Source organism: Dromiciops gliroides, chromosome 4 (genome assembly GCF_019393635.1).
Source record: "Dromiciops gliroides isolate mDroGli1 chromosome 4, mDroGli1.pri, whole genome shotgun sequence".
Taxonomy (NCBI): Eukaryota; Metazoa; Chordata; class Mammalia; order Microbiotheria; family Microbiotheriidae; genus Dromiciops; species Dromiciops gliroides.
The window spans coordinates 32,618,967-32,635,462 of NC_057864.1; the positions used below are offsets into that span (position 1 = coordinate 32,618,967).

The 16,496-nt window shown below is 57.3% G+C and overlaps 1 protein-coding gene across 1 annotated transcript; it reads left to right on the top strand.

Annotated features, from left to right (window-relative positions):
* The first annotated feature begins 2,454 nt into the window (after window positions 1-2,454).
* HECTD3 (HECT domain E3 ubiquitin protein ligase 3) lies at window positions 2,455-16,153 on the top strand. The gene is made up of 21 exons (XM_043964327.1): window positions 2,455-2,908; window positions 3,274-3,434; window positions 4,187-4,279; window positions 4,567-4,702; window positions 6,263-6,378; window positions 6,507-6,620; window positions 6,714-6,796; window positions 8,361-8,526; window positions 8,733-8,814; window positions 9,301-9,483; window positions 9,580-9,632; window positions 11,277-11,341; window positions 11,754-11,857; window positions 12,968-13,087; window positions 13,412-13,501; window positions 13,621-13,827; window positions 14,022-14,151; window positions 14,370-14,444; window positions 14,606-14,687; window positions 15,327-15,398; window positions 15,888-16,153. The coding sequence occupies exons 1-21, from the start codon at window positions 2,564-2,566 to the stop codon at window positions 15,970-15,972; spliced, it is 2,562 nt and encodes an 853-aa protein (XP_043820262.1). The 5' UTR covers window positions 2,455-2,563; the 3' UTR covers window positions 15,973-16,153.
* Window positions 16,154-16,496: the final 343 nt, after the last annotated feature.

Sequence of the window (16,496 nt, forward strand, 5' to 3'; positions counted from 1 at the left end):
TGGAGACATCCAAAAGGCAGTTGGTGATACAAGACTGGTACTCAGAAGAGAGTTTAGGGTCAGATTTATACACTTACAAGTCATTTGGAGAGAGATGATCCTTGAACTCAAGGTAGCTGATGAGCTCCCTAAGGAGGTGATAGAGAGGAAGAAGAGAAGCCAGCCCAGGGCCATAGAGGACATCTGCCAAGAGCCACCTGGATGAGAATTGAACAAAGGAGACTCAGAGGGCAGGGAGGAAAATCAGGAGATAGCAGGATCTTGGAAACCAAGGGAAGGATCAAAAAGTGGAGGAGCCAGTGAGGAAAGAAGTGGAGCCCTCACAGTACATGACTTTTCTCAGATGTTTGCTTGAGAAAGGGAAGAGAGATCTAGGAGACAGATGGAGGGTTTAGGGAAGGCTTTGTTTTAAGTGTCCCATGTACATTCTGGTTCCCTAACTCAGAGAAGGGTGGGCCACATCTGCCCTTCAGGGTTCCAGGGGTACCCCTGAGGGGTTTGTGTCTCTCTTTTCTTGTGTGTTCCCCTCCATCTGTTGGGGGGCCTGTGACTAGCACCCCAATTTTGTTGAACCACTTAATTAGCAAAAGACATAGCAAGAAAAAATGTAAAAAAAAATCCACACACATTCCAGGAGCATACACCCTGAGGAAGAAGTTGAAGATTAGTGACAGAGTGGGCATGATAGAGAGGGCACGTTGGCTGGAGGAGAGAAGAGGAGATAGAATCAAGGACACATGTTGAGAAGTTGGCCTTGGCAAGGAGAAGGACCGCCTCTTTGTTAGAGGCTGGGGAAGAGAGTTGGAGGTGAGGACTGGAGGTTTGGGGATGAAGAGAAGGGGAGAAGTGGCAGCTCTTGGTGTATGTATGGCCACTGATTTCTCAGCAAAGTAGGGGGCAGGGAAGGGGAAGCTAGAGGAAAGAAGAAAAAGTTCAGAACAGTCTCAGTGGGAAGTGGGACAGAGTATTAATTCAGGCCAACTAAGATTGCCTTGCTGCAGTGAGAGCCCAGTTTAAGTTGGATTAGATAAATATTCGGTAGACCTAAATCTGCTGGATCATGTGACTAGGAGCTGAGGTCAATCAATGATGAGACTAATTCAGGGTTGGAGTTTGGCTATGAATGTTCAAGTGGGTGAGGAATTCAAAATTACATTAGACTGTAAGCTCCTTGAGGGCAGTTACTGTCTTTGCCTTCCTTTCTATCCCCAGCACACAGTAGACTTTTTTTTTTTTTGGCAGGGCAATCAGGGTTAAGTGACTTGCCCAGGGTCACACAGCTAGTTAAGTGTCAAGTGTCTGAGGCTGGATTTGAACTCAGGTCCTCCTGACTCCAGAGCCGGTGCTCTGTCCACTTCGCCACCTAGCTGCCCCTACAGTAGGCTCTTAATAAATGCTTGAAGTCAGAGCAGGCACAATGTCTGGGCAGAGTACTGAAGAGTGAGTGGAAGGATCAATAGCCCCGATGAGATGAAGAAGTGGTTTAGAAGTGGTGAAGAACAAGGAGGGATGGATGACAGCTGGTTAGTCATCTGGAAGAACGTCAGGGGGTTTTGATCAGGGAATCCCTGTTTGTATTGGGGAGTAAGGGTGAGCCATGGTGGGATTTGGGGTGATCAAGGAGAAACTGACGGATTTAAGGAGGCCTCAGCCTGCTGAGGGCAGGAGTTAGGATAGAGAGGAAGACAAGGAGCTGGGTCCTGAGAGATCCCAGAGAAAGGAGGCCAGGACGTGCGTAATAGACAGAGCTTCAAAGGAGGAGGAGCTGCTGAGTGGTGGGGTGGGGACCCTCTAGGATGGAAGAGCATGGCCAAGGGTAGGCATCTAGGGGAAGCCAGGTATGGGGGAGCCAGTGAATGGAAGGAAGAGGACCAGAAAAGGGCCCAGCTGAAGGGAAGTGTATTCATTATGGGATGGAGGTCCAGAGAGCAGGGCAGAAGGAAGGGGCTGTGGGCATGTAGGCTGGCCAGGGAGAAGGCAGGTGGGGGTCAGGGACAGGGAGAATAACGGAGGTGGGAGTTGACCAGATACTGGGAGGGCAGTGACATGGTCAGGGTCAATTGCCCAGTATGTATCAGAAGATGGACACCCAGGGTAGAGCAGAGCTTTTTCTGCTGCATAGCAGAGCAGAACCCCAAACATATTGGGGCACGGGCTGCTTCTCCTGTTGTAATGCATAGCAGACCCCCAAAGTGGGGGTACGGGGCTGCTTCTCCTGCTGCATAATGTAACAGACCCCAGATTTGTGGGGGTGCGGGCAGGGAAGCACCGCTTCTCGGGCTGCGTAGTGTAGCAGAATCCCATCTGTGTGGGGGTGCGGGGCAGAAGAGCCAGGTTCGAAGGCGCACACGGCCGAGGAGAGTGGCGCCGGAGCGGTGCTCGGAGGGTTGCGGGAGTACGCGGGGCAATACGGCCGTGCTGCGGGAGTACGCGGGTCATTACGGGCCGTGCTCGGAGGTCGCCGGCTCCGCCGGCTCTGCGCGGTCGCGGGGCGCCGGGTCGGAGGTTCGAGTCCCGCCGCCGCGCTCTTGCCTCGGCCGGCTCCCCCTCCCCGCGCCGGGCCATGGCCGGGGGCACCTCGGGCGAGTCCCCGCACGGGTTGCTGGGCCGGGTGCGCTTCCTGCAGGACGGGGCCCGCTGCCTCCGCGCCGCCCGCCCGCTTCCGCGGCCGCTGGCCTTCGTGCCCCGCGAGGTCCGCTACAAACTGTGCAAGGACCCCGCGGGCCCCGGGCCCCCGCGCTGCGTGCTGCCCGTGTGGGCGGCGCCGGATCCCGCTGCTGCCGGGCCCGCCGCCAGGCGTGCCGGGCGCGGCAGCCTGGGCAGCATCGAGGTGCCGCGCGGGGGCTGCGTGCGGGCCACAGGCGAGGAGCTGTGCAACAGCCACGGGCTATGGGTCAAGCTCACCAGGGTGAGGGGCGTCCGCGGGACCCCAGTCATTTATCTGTGCCCTTTGCCCTCTCTAGGCTGGCACCGGGCCCTGCCCCTGGCCGGGCCACTTCCGGCTCTGCCCAGGTGGCCAGACCTAGACAAGGGACTAGCTCCACGGAGGGGGAGGGGAAGGCAGGGGAGAGACTACTTCTCGAGATCCAGCCTCAGGTCCTAGTGGCCCCCTGGCAGGACAGAGCCCAGAGTAGAAGAGGTTATCTCGGCATGTAATGAGCCCCCATCTCCCGAGGTCTCTAAGCAGAGACTGCCTGCCCATCCCTGATATGAGAAGGGATGAATGGAAGAACCTCCCGGATCTGAACCTCCCCCTGGGTTGTTGGCTCTCAGGAACAGCTGGCCGAGCACAAGAGCAGCTGTGACCTCCCTGAAGGCTGGGTCCTGGCCTGCAAAAATGCCGAGGGTGGCGACCGCCTGGTGCCTGTGGCCTCAACCGACCGCCTGCAGAGGCAACAGCAGCTGTTCGGAGTGGACTACAGGCCTGTGGTCAGGTCAGCTGGCTCTGCCCCAACCCTATCCTCCCACCCCCCACTGTAGCCTTCCTTCCTCGCTTTCAACCCCCTGGCACTACTAGTGCAGCTGGGGATGGGGGAGGGGTAAGAGAGGGAGAGGAAAGAAGGAAAGAACTGAAGGAGGAAGACGATCTGTGCTTGTTAAGATCTTAGTCTGTGCTGGGGCGCTGTGTTAACCGCTTTACAAACACTATCTCATTTAATCTTCACAACTACTCTGAGAGTTGGGTGAAATTATTACCTGTTTTACAAGAAAACTGAGGCAGACAGGTTGTGACTTACCCCTTCACTCCCTGACTGTAAGCCCAGTGCTCTATCCATGGTACCAACAATCACCTAACTTTAATTTCATGGAGCAGCTGGGTGGTACAGCAGATAAAGCATGGGCCCTGGATTCAGGAGGATCTGAGTTCAAATCTGGATTCAGACACTTGACACGTACTAGCTGTGTGACCTTGGGCAAGTCACTTAATCCTAATTGCCTGGCAAAACAACCTTTAATTTCATGGAGAATATAGAGGCAGTGAAAGGGAATCATAGGAAATAAGCCTGGGGAGGAAGGGGGGAGCCAGGTGTTGAAAGACCTTGAGCTTCTACCTTCCTCCTCAGGCACTGGGGGGCCAGTGCAGTGTCTGGAGCTGAGGAGGGATGTGACTGGGTCTTCTGTTGGAGACAGCCCGGGCTCTTGGGCTAATTCCAACTTTCAAACTGACCCTCTCTTATGCCCACAGGTGGGAGCAAGTGGTGGACCTGAAATACTCCCTACGCCTGGGGGCCCAGCCACAGCCTACAGAAGAAGACACTGAGGCGGTAGAGAGGCTGCTGTAAGTGTTGGGGAAGGGGAGCTCTTTGGGGTGGGGGGCCTGGGGAAGGAGGAGGATCTTTTCTTGAATATTTTTGGTTAGATTTATCTAACTCTGCAAGGGCTTCATTGAGGGCACCCACTATGATAATTTCCCGACTTTTTCAATCAGTAGCTCTTTTTAAGCTTTCCTGTAGTGGAGGGAGGTCTGGGTCTGGGGGAGGCTCCAAGGTCTGGGGGAATATGGGAATCCCACCCACGTCCCCATCCTTGGCCTGATCCGAGGTGGGGGTGGGGTGGGCTGGGCAGGTATGTGCCACCAACATGGACCTACGAATGTGATGAGGACCTGGTACACTTCTTGTATGATCACATGGGCAAAGAGGACGAGAATTTGGGCAACGTGAAGCAATATGTGGAGAGTATCGATGTGTCTTCCTACACGGTGAGGGTCATGGCTGCCCCGCTGGAACCACAGCTCGCTGGGGAGATCCCTTGGTCCTCCACTGTCCCAGTTCTTGAACAAACACTCATGCACACACCAGCGTACAGCCCACCTGCAACAGAAATGACACCAGCCCCGCCCTCAGTGAGCTCCTGCTCCATTCACATATGGGCAAGTAGAATTACCACAAGCCAGGACATGATGAGAGCATCGCAGAGGAGAGCCTAGATGTCTGGGGCCTCAGCAAGACTAGGGTGACCCTGATGCTAAATCAGGCAGTAGAGTGGGACAGACAGGCTTGGGATTGGAGGCAGAGGCCCTGTGTTCTAATCCTAATCTGCAACTTCCCACCTACATAACCTTGGGTAAGGCCTTTCGTGACTTCACTGGGCCTCATTTTCCAGGCAAGATTGGCTTCAATGATATCCCATTGCTCCAGGGACCAGACAAGGCCTGCTTCACCTTTCTAGAACAGGCTGGGACAGCAGATTTGGGAACTTCTCCTATGTTCACGGTCCCCAATTCTCCTGTAAAAGGAAAGAGGCCCATCTTCTGGGTTCTGCTCCATGGCTGCTTCACCTGGCCATGAGAAGTGCTTAGAATCTGTTTTGTCTTAGTGTTCTTAGTACGCTGTCGTGTGGCAGCTACTGTGGACCCTGTCCTGCTTCTTCCCTGATTTTTCTGAATTCTTTATGGGCATCACTTGCTATGGAGTGGTGACAATCTGTGACCTTTAGGTACTGGTTGTTTCATCCCTTCCCCTGCCATGGGCACCTGCTTTGCATCTGGTTCTTTGCTAATGCAAAAGAGACTGCTCTGAATATTCTGGGGTCCGTGGGGCCTTGCTCTCTGATGGACAGTGACCTGGGCCAAGGGCCCATCGTCCCTTTCCAGCCATCATTCCCAATTGCTTTCCAGAATGCAGACCCAAGTCTTCTGACTCTTGGTCAAGGACAGAGCTAGGAGTAGGGATGGCAAGAGCCGCCGATGGGTGGCTGCCCATCAGGGAAAGCTTCCCTACACAGCACGCTTCCAGAATGGATGGGGCTTCCTGAGTGGTAGTGAGCTCCCTGTCCCTGGAGGGCTTCAAGCATGACTTCTGTTTGGGGATGTTCTAGAAGGATTCCTCTTCAAAGACTGGTTGGATGAGATGCTTCAGAGGGCCCCTCCAGCCCTGGGGGTATCTGACCCTTTCTGTACTCCCTTGTGGCTTTGCCTGTTGCTCTGCTCAAACACACACACACACACACACACACACACACACAGAGCTAGTGAAGAGCCCAGCTGGGATTTGAACCCACAGCTTCTCACTCTGAGGCCAGAGTCATGTTATGTGATGCCCCATCCCTGGGGCTCTAGAACTAGGAGCCCACCCCTCTCCTGTACAGGTCTTAGGAGGAGAAGGGTCTTGGCCAAGGCTACACTCACAGAGAGGAACCAGACTTGGAACCCAGGGCCCCAGACTCCAGACCCAGGCACTGTCAGTGGTGCCCTTGCACTAGGCTGGGAAGGGAAGGGAAGGCTGTAGGCTGACTGCCCTCACCCATCCCTTTTCTTCAGGAGGAATTCAATGTCTCCTGCCTGACAGACAACAACGCAGACACCTACTGGGAGAGTGACGGGTCTCAGTGTCAGCACTGGGTTCGCCTCACCATGAAGAAGGGCACTATCATCAAGTGAGTGGCGGCCGTGCTCCCCCTGCCCCCAGGACCCCCGACCCCTCCTGGCTCCTGGAGGAGGGCCCCTGGCCAGTTCTGGGAGGGCTCCTGAGAAGTCCCCTTCACCCCTCCTGGTTTCCTGCCAGGAAGCTGCTGCTCACGGTGGATACAACCGATGATAATTTCATGCCCAAGCGAGTGGTCGTGTACGGGGGCGAGGGGGACAACCTGAAGAAGCTGAGCGACGTGAACATTGATGAGTAAGTGGTGTGTGCACCCTGCTGGGCTGGGTGGGGGTGGCCCTTCCCGGAGCAATCGATTGAAGCATCTTTCTCTTCCCCTCTGTGTCCCAGGACCCTGATTGGGGACGTCTGTGTCCTGGAGGACATGACCACCCACCTTCCCATCGTTGAGATCCGCATTGTGGAGTGCCGAGGTGATGTGGCAGGGGAAGGAGGGCCAGGCTGAGGGAGGTGGGCCCTGGGCTCTAGGGCAGGGGGACACCCTGTTCCCAGGTGCTCTGGGGGCCCCATTCCCACCAACATGGAGTCGGCAGACACTGCAGGGTCCACTGGGAATCTTTCCCTGTGGCCAGGTCAGAGGCAGGGAAGGGCCTCTGGCAGTGGAGAACAAGAGATTGCTGGGTGGTGTTTGAGAAGAGTTAGCATTTAGCTCCCGGCACTGACTGAGGGTCAGAGAAGCATCTTCCAGCCTCCAAGTTGGAGAGGCCTTGAAGGCCGCCTCCAGCCAGGCCCCCCATGAGCACAGACTTCACTCCCCACTTCCCCACCCCTGATATTTATGCTTGAAAGACTGAGCCTGGGAGGGAGAGGGACAGAGTCCCATGCCAGTGGGAGCTAGGAGGGCAGCTGGCCTCTGCTGGGTTGGCAGTGCAAAGAAAGGCAAAAGCAGCTCCTGCCCTCAGGGAGCTTACAGTCTGATGGGGAAGACAGCCTGCCTGTGACTGTACCCAAAAGATGCACATAGAAGGAAATCTCGGAGGGGATGGTCCAGGGGCTGGGGGGGGCTGGGCAAGGCCCCTTGCAGAGGGTGGGGTTTGAGCTGAGGGGCCAAGGAAACCAGGGGCAGGAAGAAGCCGACCAATCCAGCCTGGGGCTCAGCCAGTGACCAGGCCTGGAAGTGAGAGGTGGTTGGTCTTGTGTGAGACCTAGCGTCACTGCACCTTGGGCTTGTGGGGGGCTGTGGGGTATATGAAGACTGGAAGGAGCCAAGTAGGGAGGGAACAGATGGGGCACAGGGAGGGCTTTCCAAGGCAAATGGGGCTTTACATTTTATCCTGGGGGTGATAGGGAGCCACAGAGGTTTACTGAGAAGGGGAGGGGGGTGTCATGGTCTGCCCTGCACTTTAAGAGTGGGGGGAGGCAGGCAGATCCCCTGGCAGCTCTTGCAGGGGTGAGGTGATGAGGGCCTGCACCAGGGGGTTGGTATTAGTGACAGAGGAGAGAAGGGGGCGTATTTAGGCGACGTTAGTAGGGCAGAACAAGAAAGGGTGTCAGTCAGTCACTTAGCATTTGTTAAGTGCCTACTGTGTGGCAAACACTGAGGAGTCCAGGGTGGCTGGGAGGGTCAGGAAGAGGGGACGGGTTGGAGGGGGGGAGATACTGAGTCCAGTTCCAGATGTGCTGAGGCATCAGCTGGACATCCAGCTGCCAGTGTCTGAGGCGGGCAGAGATGGGAGCCTGGCATTAGAGGAGAGATGGGGGAAGGTGGGTGAGAACATCTGCGCACGGTCGCGTGCCTGCGTATGTGTGGTCTGTTTCATGCCTTCTCCATGGGTTGGGGAGAAGGTGAAACTGAAAACAAAAATTAAATGAAGAGAGAACCGTCTGCCTTGAAATGCTAATGACCCCTGATGAGATCCCCAAGGAGGAGAGTTGGTCACCGGTGGCTCCTGCCCCATTTCAGCAGAAGGGGCAGCACTGAGGGGGGAGCGGCTCAGGAAGCTTTGGGGTCAGACTCACGCCGGCTTTCTTCCACAGATGATGGCATCGATGTCCGCCTTCGGGGAATTAAGATCAAATCCTCCAGACAGCGAGACCTAGGGTTGAGCGCTGACATGTTCCAGCCCGCCAGCCTGGTACGCTACCCCCGCCTGGAGGGCACGGCGCCCGAAGTCCTGTACCGCCGGGCTGTGCTGCTGCAGAGGTGCCGAGGCTTGGGCCCCCTGGGGAACCCCAGAAACCCGCCCCCTCCTGAGCTGGCTACCGCTGGTCCAGCATCATCACTGCCCCACGCCTCACCTTGGTGCTGGTGGTGGTCAGTGATGCCAGCTCCTGGGAGATTCCCCTCCCCTCCACCCTGGCTAGACTGGAACCCTCCTGCAGCCCACATCTCTACCACCCCCTCTCCAGGTTTATCAAGGTCCTTGACAGTGTCCTACACCACCTTGTGCCCGCCTGGGACTACAGCCTGGGCACCTTCAGTTTCATCAAGGTAAGTGTCCAGGACTGGAGGGGGGGGCAGAGCTTGAGGGACCTTGTAGACCCCCTTGGCACAGGCCCCAACAGCTGGAAGAGACCCCAGAGGCTGAGCCCCAATGGTCATGCCCTCAAGGGTATATGCTGGGATACCTCCAGAAACAGGGAGCTTACTACCTCTCTTCCTTCTCTTCCTCTTCCTCCTCCTCCTCCCCCCCAAGGACTTGTACAAATATTGTCTCATTTGATGTTAACAACAACCCTGGGAGTTACGGGCTATTCTGATCCCCATTTCACAGATGAGGAAACTGAGGTAAACAAGCGAAGCAGCTTGATTGGTTGGCACAGCTAGTAAGTGTCTGAGGCTGAATTTGAGCTCAGATCTCCCTGACGCCTGGCCTGGCACTCTGTCCACTGGGTACCACCTAGCTGCCCCTTCTAAGTCAGGGATGGAAATGGGTGGTGAGCTCATGCACCATCCCCTGTCCCCCACCCTCCCCAGCAAGTCAAGCAGTTCCTGCTGCTGTCTCGCCGGCGCTCGGCCCTGGTGTCCCAGTGTCTGCGAGACTCGGAGAGCAGTAAGCCCAACATCATGCCCCGCCTGTACATCAACCGCCGACTGGCCATGGAACATCGCGACTGCCCGGCCCGGGACCCCAGCTGCAAGAACGCTGTCTTCACCCAGGTCTGACTGGGGAGGCGGGGGAGGGCCCAGCAGGGGCCGGGGGGCCGGGCAGGGCAGGAGGAGGCCCCTCACACTCTTCTCCCCTCCCTGACCCAGGTGTATGAGGGCCTCAAACCGTCTGACAAAAATGAGAAGCCTCTGGACTACAGGTGCGTCCTGGGAGGGAGGCTTGTGCCCCCTGCCCCCATCCCTGCTCCAAACCTTTCTGTAGCTCTCTGTTGCCCACCAAACAATGTGCAAGCAGCCCTTCTGGCCTGGCATTCAGAGCTTTCTTGTGCCTCTAGGAGCCTTTGCTCATGTTGCTTGTTTGCCCATCCATCCATCCAGTAGACATAACAAGCATTTATTAAACACCTACTGTATGCTTCCCACTGTGCTGAGCCCGGAGGAGACACGTTTAGGGATGAACCGGGGCCCTGCTGACCTCAGGGGGCTCCTTTTTGAGGAGAGGAAGACAGGGACCCAAGTGTGGGTAGAGGGCTGTACTCCTCACCATCACAGCATGAGGGTCTTCTACAGGGGCTGGCCTTGGGCTCCCTGGGCTTCTCAGTCATGGTCAGGAGCATAGAAGGGCCCTGTCACAGGTGTGAGGCACTGACCGGCACCTCTGAGGCCAAGACCAACCTAGAACTGCATAGGGGTCTGTCTGCAGCATCTCCAGCTAGGGAGCTTCCAGTCTGAGCTTGGATACCTCCAAGGATGGGGAGCTCCCTTCCTCTCATAGCAGCCCATGCCTCTCTCTTGGGGACAGCTCTCAAGGCCATTGATCCTGAATTGACTCTTCTCTCCAACGCTCAAGGCCAATCCTTCCTCCACAGCTCAGGCCCTCACCTACTTGGAGATAGCTCTCCTGTGCTCCCAAACCTTCTCTTGTCCAGGCAAAACACTTGCAGCTTCTTTGGTCAAGCCTCATGCTGCCCTCGTTACCCCCCTGGCCACCTGTGCCAGTCCTCTCCAAGAAGGAGAGCTTTCTATCTGCACTGCCCCCTGCCCCCTTTCATGCCTCTTCTCTAGTCTAAAGACCAGAGCATGGGTCAGCTAGGTGGTGCAGTGGATAAAGCACTGGCCCTGGAGTCAGGAGTACCTGAGTTCAAATCTGGCCTCAGACACTTGACACTTACTAGCTGTGTGACCTTGGGCAAGTCACTTAACCCTCATTGCTCCACAAAAACAAAACCAAAAAACCAAACTAAAGCCCAGAGGAGACACCCCTTGGTCATCTGACTTTGAACTTGACCCACCACCCCGTGGTCTGGGCCTCCATTCTTTGGTCCAGCCCTGTCTTTTGACAGAGGAGCGAACTGAGGCAGAGGGAAGGGACTTGTCTAAACTCAGATGGGCAGTGAGGAGGTTTCCTTGGTGTTGCCTCAGGGGCCGGTGGGGGCAGGGCCCTATGGGGCATTTCCTGGGCCTGGTCTGCTCTTCTGTCCCACCCCTAGCTGGTAAATTCATCTCTAGTGATGCCAATTCCTTCAGAAAGTGCCCCCCCAATATATGCCTTGACCTTCCCCTACCCCTGTTGGCCATCCCAGCTCTGAGTGTGTCTCGCCCCCCACACTGACCTGGGCACCCAGGAGTGCAGGGATCGCATCTGTCAGCATACAGTTGGTGCTGCATACACATGCTTGGAATGGAATGGAATGGATGGTGCATGTCCTACCTCCCCCACCCCACCCCCTGCCCCAGGGCAGTGTGTGCCAGGGCTGAGGGCAGACACCTGGCTCTGGATGGGCCGTGATAGAACTGGGCTGACCTGGCCAGCCCCGTGATTAAGACCCCCGCTGTCCTGGCAGGTGGCCGCTGCGTTATGACCAATGGTGGGAGTGTAAGTTCATCGCTGAAGGCATCATTGACCAAGGTGAGGCTGGTTTGGGAAAGCTGGGCGCTGGCAGGGCCAGAGGGGACGCCTGCAGCGGGCATCAGATCCAGCCCCTCCTCAAGCAGGAAGCCCCCTAACTTGACCCTCCGTGGAGGGATGGGGAACTCACTACCTATCTTTGGGACGGTGGGAGGGTTTTCCTTCAGCTGACTTTGAGTCTGACCCTTGCCAACCCATCCTCCACCCCACCCCAAACACACACATGTTGTACCTGGTCCTGTCTTCTGAGGCCAGGCTGACCTAAGCTAAGCCCCTTTCCTTGGAACGGCTAAATCTGTCCCGTCTCATCTGGGCTTTCTCCCAGGGCAGACTTGTAGTTGTCTGGGTCAGGGCAGGTTCCAGCACTGTGTAAATATGTTACTTGTTTTTGTGGGGGGTCTGTGACTTTCAGGAGGTGGTTTCCGGGACAGCCTGGCTGACATGTCCGAGGAGCTGTGCCCCAGTTCAGCCGACACCCCCGTCCCCTTGCCTTTCTTCGTCCGCACGGCCAACCAGGTGGGTAGCATAAGAGAAAGGCCCAGGGCAAGGAGGTGGGCTTAGGGGCAAGGCAGGAGGCCCACCAGAAGCCTGCAGGGGGAAGGGGCCGCTAGGCTGGGAGAAGCCAGGTGGGGTCGGATTCTTAAGAGGGGCCTGGGCGGATGAGGACGGCTGTGTCCCGGCACCCTGTGACATGGCCCAGGCAGACGCAGTTTGTCCTGGGTTTGTGGGGCTTACAGCAGCCCTGCTGGGGGTGCCCTGTTTTACAACAGATGAGGCTGAGGCCTGGGGAGGAGAGGTGCCCCGACCAGCGAGTGGGTGGTATCGGGCCTCTTTTGGGCCCTGGCTCCTTCCTCTGGACCAGGCTGCTCCTCACAGGCAGCTCTGGCTGTGGCTAGGGACCAAGCCAGACTGCCCTGGAATTAGGAGCTGAACAGACAGACACCTGACGAACAGGGCAGGCACTCAAGGTCAATAGTCACTAAACATTTATTAAGCACCTACTGTTTGCCAGACAGAGATGGCCAGTGGCAGGTTATTGGATGGGATGTTGGGGCCAGAGGTCTCTTAATTCTGGGGGGCTCTGAAAGCTGGGGTATTGGGATGGACTGCAAGGGGTGGGGAGAGCCTGGGGCAGGAAGGACTATCCAGCCAGAAAACCCCGTGGGGCTCTGCCCTGACCTGCCCAACGCTGAGGGTTGGGGGCAGAAGCTCACTGCAAGAAGGGCTGTTTGGGGTCAGGGAGCCACACTCAGGCCAGGGGCCCATCCTGGTGTTTGCAAAGGGCTTATTTGTGGCCCCCCCCCCATCCACCTCAAGTTGTCCCCAAGGCCAGGCTCATAGCGGGTGCTGTGGTAGAGTTCAGCAGGCCAGGGAGGGGCAAGAGACATCCTCTGAGCAGACCTGCACCGGCTCCTCCTGACCCGGAGTCTGGGCCAGCTTCCTGGGATTGGCTGAGTTGGCAGCCTTTTGTTAAGGGGCTGGGGTTGGGTGGGGGACTTAGCCCAGGCCAGCCCCTGTGCCACATTCCCCTTTCCGGTGCCTAGGCTCCAAGAGCAGTGACCCCTCTTCCCCTATCCCCTCGTCCCTTTGTCCCCTGCAACTGACAGCCCCCATCTTCCCTAATAGGGCAACGGAACTGGTGAGGCTCGGGACATGTATGTTCCCAACCCTTCCTGCCGAGAGTTTGCCAAGTATGAGTGGATTGGGCAGCTGATGGGCGCTGCCCTGAGGGGCAAGGAGTTCTTGGTGAGTGGGTAGTACTACAGGGCAGGTGCTTCCAGCCAGGGCAGCCCAAGGGAGGGAGGGAAGAAGGCTGGGCCCTGGCTGAGCCACAGGGAGCAGCTGGGGGAGAACCTGGCTAGTCACCTCAAAGAGAGGTGTGGTACAGTGGGTAGTGCATTGGCTTTGTTATCAGGGCCCTGGGTTCAAATCCTGTCTTTAACCTTTACTATCTGTGACCCTGGGCAAGTCACTTAGTTTCTTTTGAGACACGTGTGAAGTAGGGACCCAAATCCTTGATCCTTTGCTGCCGTCCCTGGCATCAACATGGTGTGGTCCTTGCCCTGGCAGGTGCTGGCTCTGCCAGGCTTCGTGTGGAAGCAGCTCTCGGGGGAGGAGGTGAGCTGGAACAAAGACTTCTCTGCGGTGGACTCAGTGCTGGTGAGTGACCACCAGGAGGCCTCGAATGTGCCCCCTGGTGGAAGGAGTCATTTCCTTGGGTGGGGAGCTCCTGAGCCCCTCCCACTGTCTCAAGGCTGCCCCTCCCTCTTCCCCACCAGGTGAAGCTCCTGGAGGTGATGGAGGTGATGGACAGGGAGACCTTTGAGTTCAAGTTTGGGCAGGAGCTGACCTACACCACGGTGCTCAGTGACCAGCGCATGGTGGAGCTTTTGCCTGGTGGGGCGTCCATGGCTGTGCGCTACGAGGACCGCGGGCGCTTCATCCAGCTGGTGCAGAAAGCCAGGCTGGAGGAGAGCAAGGAGCAGGTGGGGGGGGGGTGGGGCTGGCAGGGGTGTGGAGGGCATCCAGGAACAGGGGAACAGTGACTTACCCAGTTTCACACAGTACGTGGGTGGAACTGAGCTTCCCACCTGGGTCTGAGGGGGCTGGGGCTGGGGAAGGCAGGGGCGTCCTTCCCCAAGGGCTGAGCTGGGTCCCTGTGCTTCACCCTCTGACCCAGGTGGCTGCCATGCAGGTGGGGCTGCTGAAGGTGGTGCCCCAAGCGGTGTTAGACCTGCTCACCTGGCAGGAGCTGGAGAAGAAGGTGTGTGGGGACCCCGAAGTCACAGTGGACGCCCTTCGTAAGCTGAGTGAGTTGTGGCCTCAGCCTTCACTGGGCTGGTGTGGGGGCGGGCTCTGGCCTGGGATGTCAGCGCCTTCCCTCTCTGCACCTCAGTTCCCTCCTTTGCGGGGTGGGGGTGCAGATGGGAACCCAGCTGGTCTCTGGGGGCGCTGAGAATGCTCCACTTCCAGGGCTATGACTCAGACCCTCCCTCTCTCTCCTGATCTGTCTCTGTCTCCAACATAGCCCGTTTTGAGGACTTTGGGCCATCCGACACCCGCGTGCAATATTTCTGGGAGGCCCTCACCAACTTCACTAATGGTGAGTAGACGAGGGGCCAGCCCGGCCTTTACTGTCCGTCTGCCTGCTCAGGGTGGGCCAGCCCCAGGAAGGATAGGGCAGGGGGACCTTGTGCCCCAATGGAGTGAGCTCCTGACCCCTGGAGGGTTTCAGGCGATGTCTGACTTGGCCTCGTTCCGCAGAGGACCGGAGCCGCTTTCTCCGCTTTGTCACTGGCCGGAGTCGCCTGCCTGCCCGAATCTACATCTATCCAGACAAGCTGGGGTAAGTGGGGTGTGCGGGGTCGGCTGGGGTCGGGGTGGGGCGGGAATAGGGAGTGGGCTGCCTGGGAAGACTAGGCGGCCTTGATAGGAAATCAGTGTAGACGTCCCTGTTAGGAATCAGAGGCCTGGCTCTGCCTGTGTGACCTCTCTCTAGGCCCTTGCTTCCTCTTTTTTTTTTTGGTTTTGTTTTTTTTGTGGGGCAATGAGGGTTAAATGACTTGCCCAAGGTCACACAGCTAGTAAGTGTCAAGTGTCTGAGGCTGAATTTGAACTCAGATCCTCCTGAATCCAAGACCGGTGCTTTATCCACTGTACCACTTAGCTGGCCCCCTCACTTCCTCTTCTATAGAAAGTGGGGGTTGGGCTTGATGACTTCCAAGGTCCCCTCCAGCTCTCGAACTTGATGCTCACTGTGTGCCCAAAGCTTGTGTGATTCCAGGGCTTAGTTCTATGGGTGATGTACTAGCTGTGGGTCCCTGAGGGCAATACCCCAGGTAGAGGGTGGACGGGGAAGGGGCCTCCTCTCTTCCTCTCCTCTCAGTGTGAACCTCCTTGCCCTGGCAGAGGACACTGGGGGCTATGGGCAGCTCAGAGGGTTCGGGGGACCCTGGCTCCTGACTGCTTGGCTTCCTGCCCCCAGGTCGGAAATAACCGATGCTCTCCCTGAGTCTTCCACCTGTTCTAGCACCCTCTTCCTGCCCCATTACGTCAGGTGAGTGGTCGCCTTTTCACTTGGCACTGAGAGCTACCTCAGGTATTTGAGGGGCTGGCTTGTGGTAAAGGGATCAGCCTCCTTCTGCTTGACCACAGAGGGTAGGACTGGCCGTACTGGGAGGGCAGGGCAGAGAGGACCAATTAGGAAGGCATCAGGAAAAATCACTCTCTACTCATCAGCTGACCCAAAGTGGGAACAGACCGCCATGGTGGGTGATGAGCTCCCCTTCATTGGAGCTTCCCAAGCAGGAGGCCGGCTGACCAGAAATGTTGTGGCGGGGATTACTGGAAGGAGACTTTGGGCTAGGCTGGGCCAGAGGGACTCTGAGGTCCCTTGAGAGCTCCATGAGTGTCCCACCACATGTCTATCTCTGTGCTTATTGATGGGTTTCACAGCGGGGATCCCCCCACTGCCCCGGCCTCATTTCCCCTGGTCCCCAGGTGCTGACACTGTCCCTTCTCTCTCTCCCCTCCTCTCCCCACACAGTGCCAAGGTGTATGAGGAGAAGTTGAGGTACGCCGCCTACAACTGTGTAGCGATTGATACGGACATGGGACCCTGGGAGGAGTGAGCTCCCCAGCCTGGCAGGGCCCCTAGGGCCCCCAGACAGGGAGTGCCTCAGGACAGCAGTGAGTGCCTTCTCTACTCTGCCTCTGCTGGGCAGTCGATGCCCTCCACATCCTTCTGAGGTTGGGCTGCCTCGGGGGGGGGGCTGGAAGGTAGCCCCTACTCCAATAAACCACTTCACCCCCTCTCGGGCCATCTGTGGTTTCTTGGAGTTCTGATGGAAGCAGGGGCCAGCCTATGGTCTGCCTGGTCTCAGGTGCCCAGCCCAGGGCATCAGGGGCTGGTGCCTTAGAGAGGCAGGGCCAGGGGCTAGTTTCTGATGCTACCTGGGTTCAGGTTCCATTCACTGCTCACTGCCCTGGGACCTGTGAGACTCTGTGTCCTCCTCGGACAGACTGGTGGGACTGTCCTCATACTCCCTCCCAAGGTACCTTCTTAGGAAGTTACTTTAGTAGGGACAAGCATTGCCTCCCTCCAGGCCTCTATCCCTTCTTGGAGGTGGAGGAGGTCAGGGCTGGACAGAGGCCT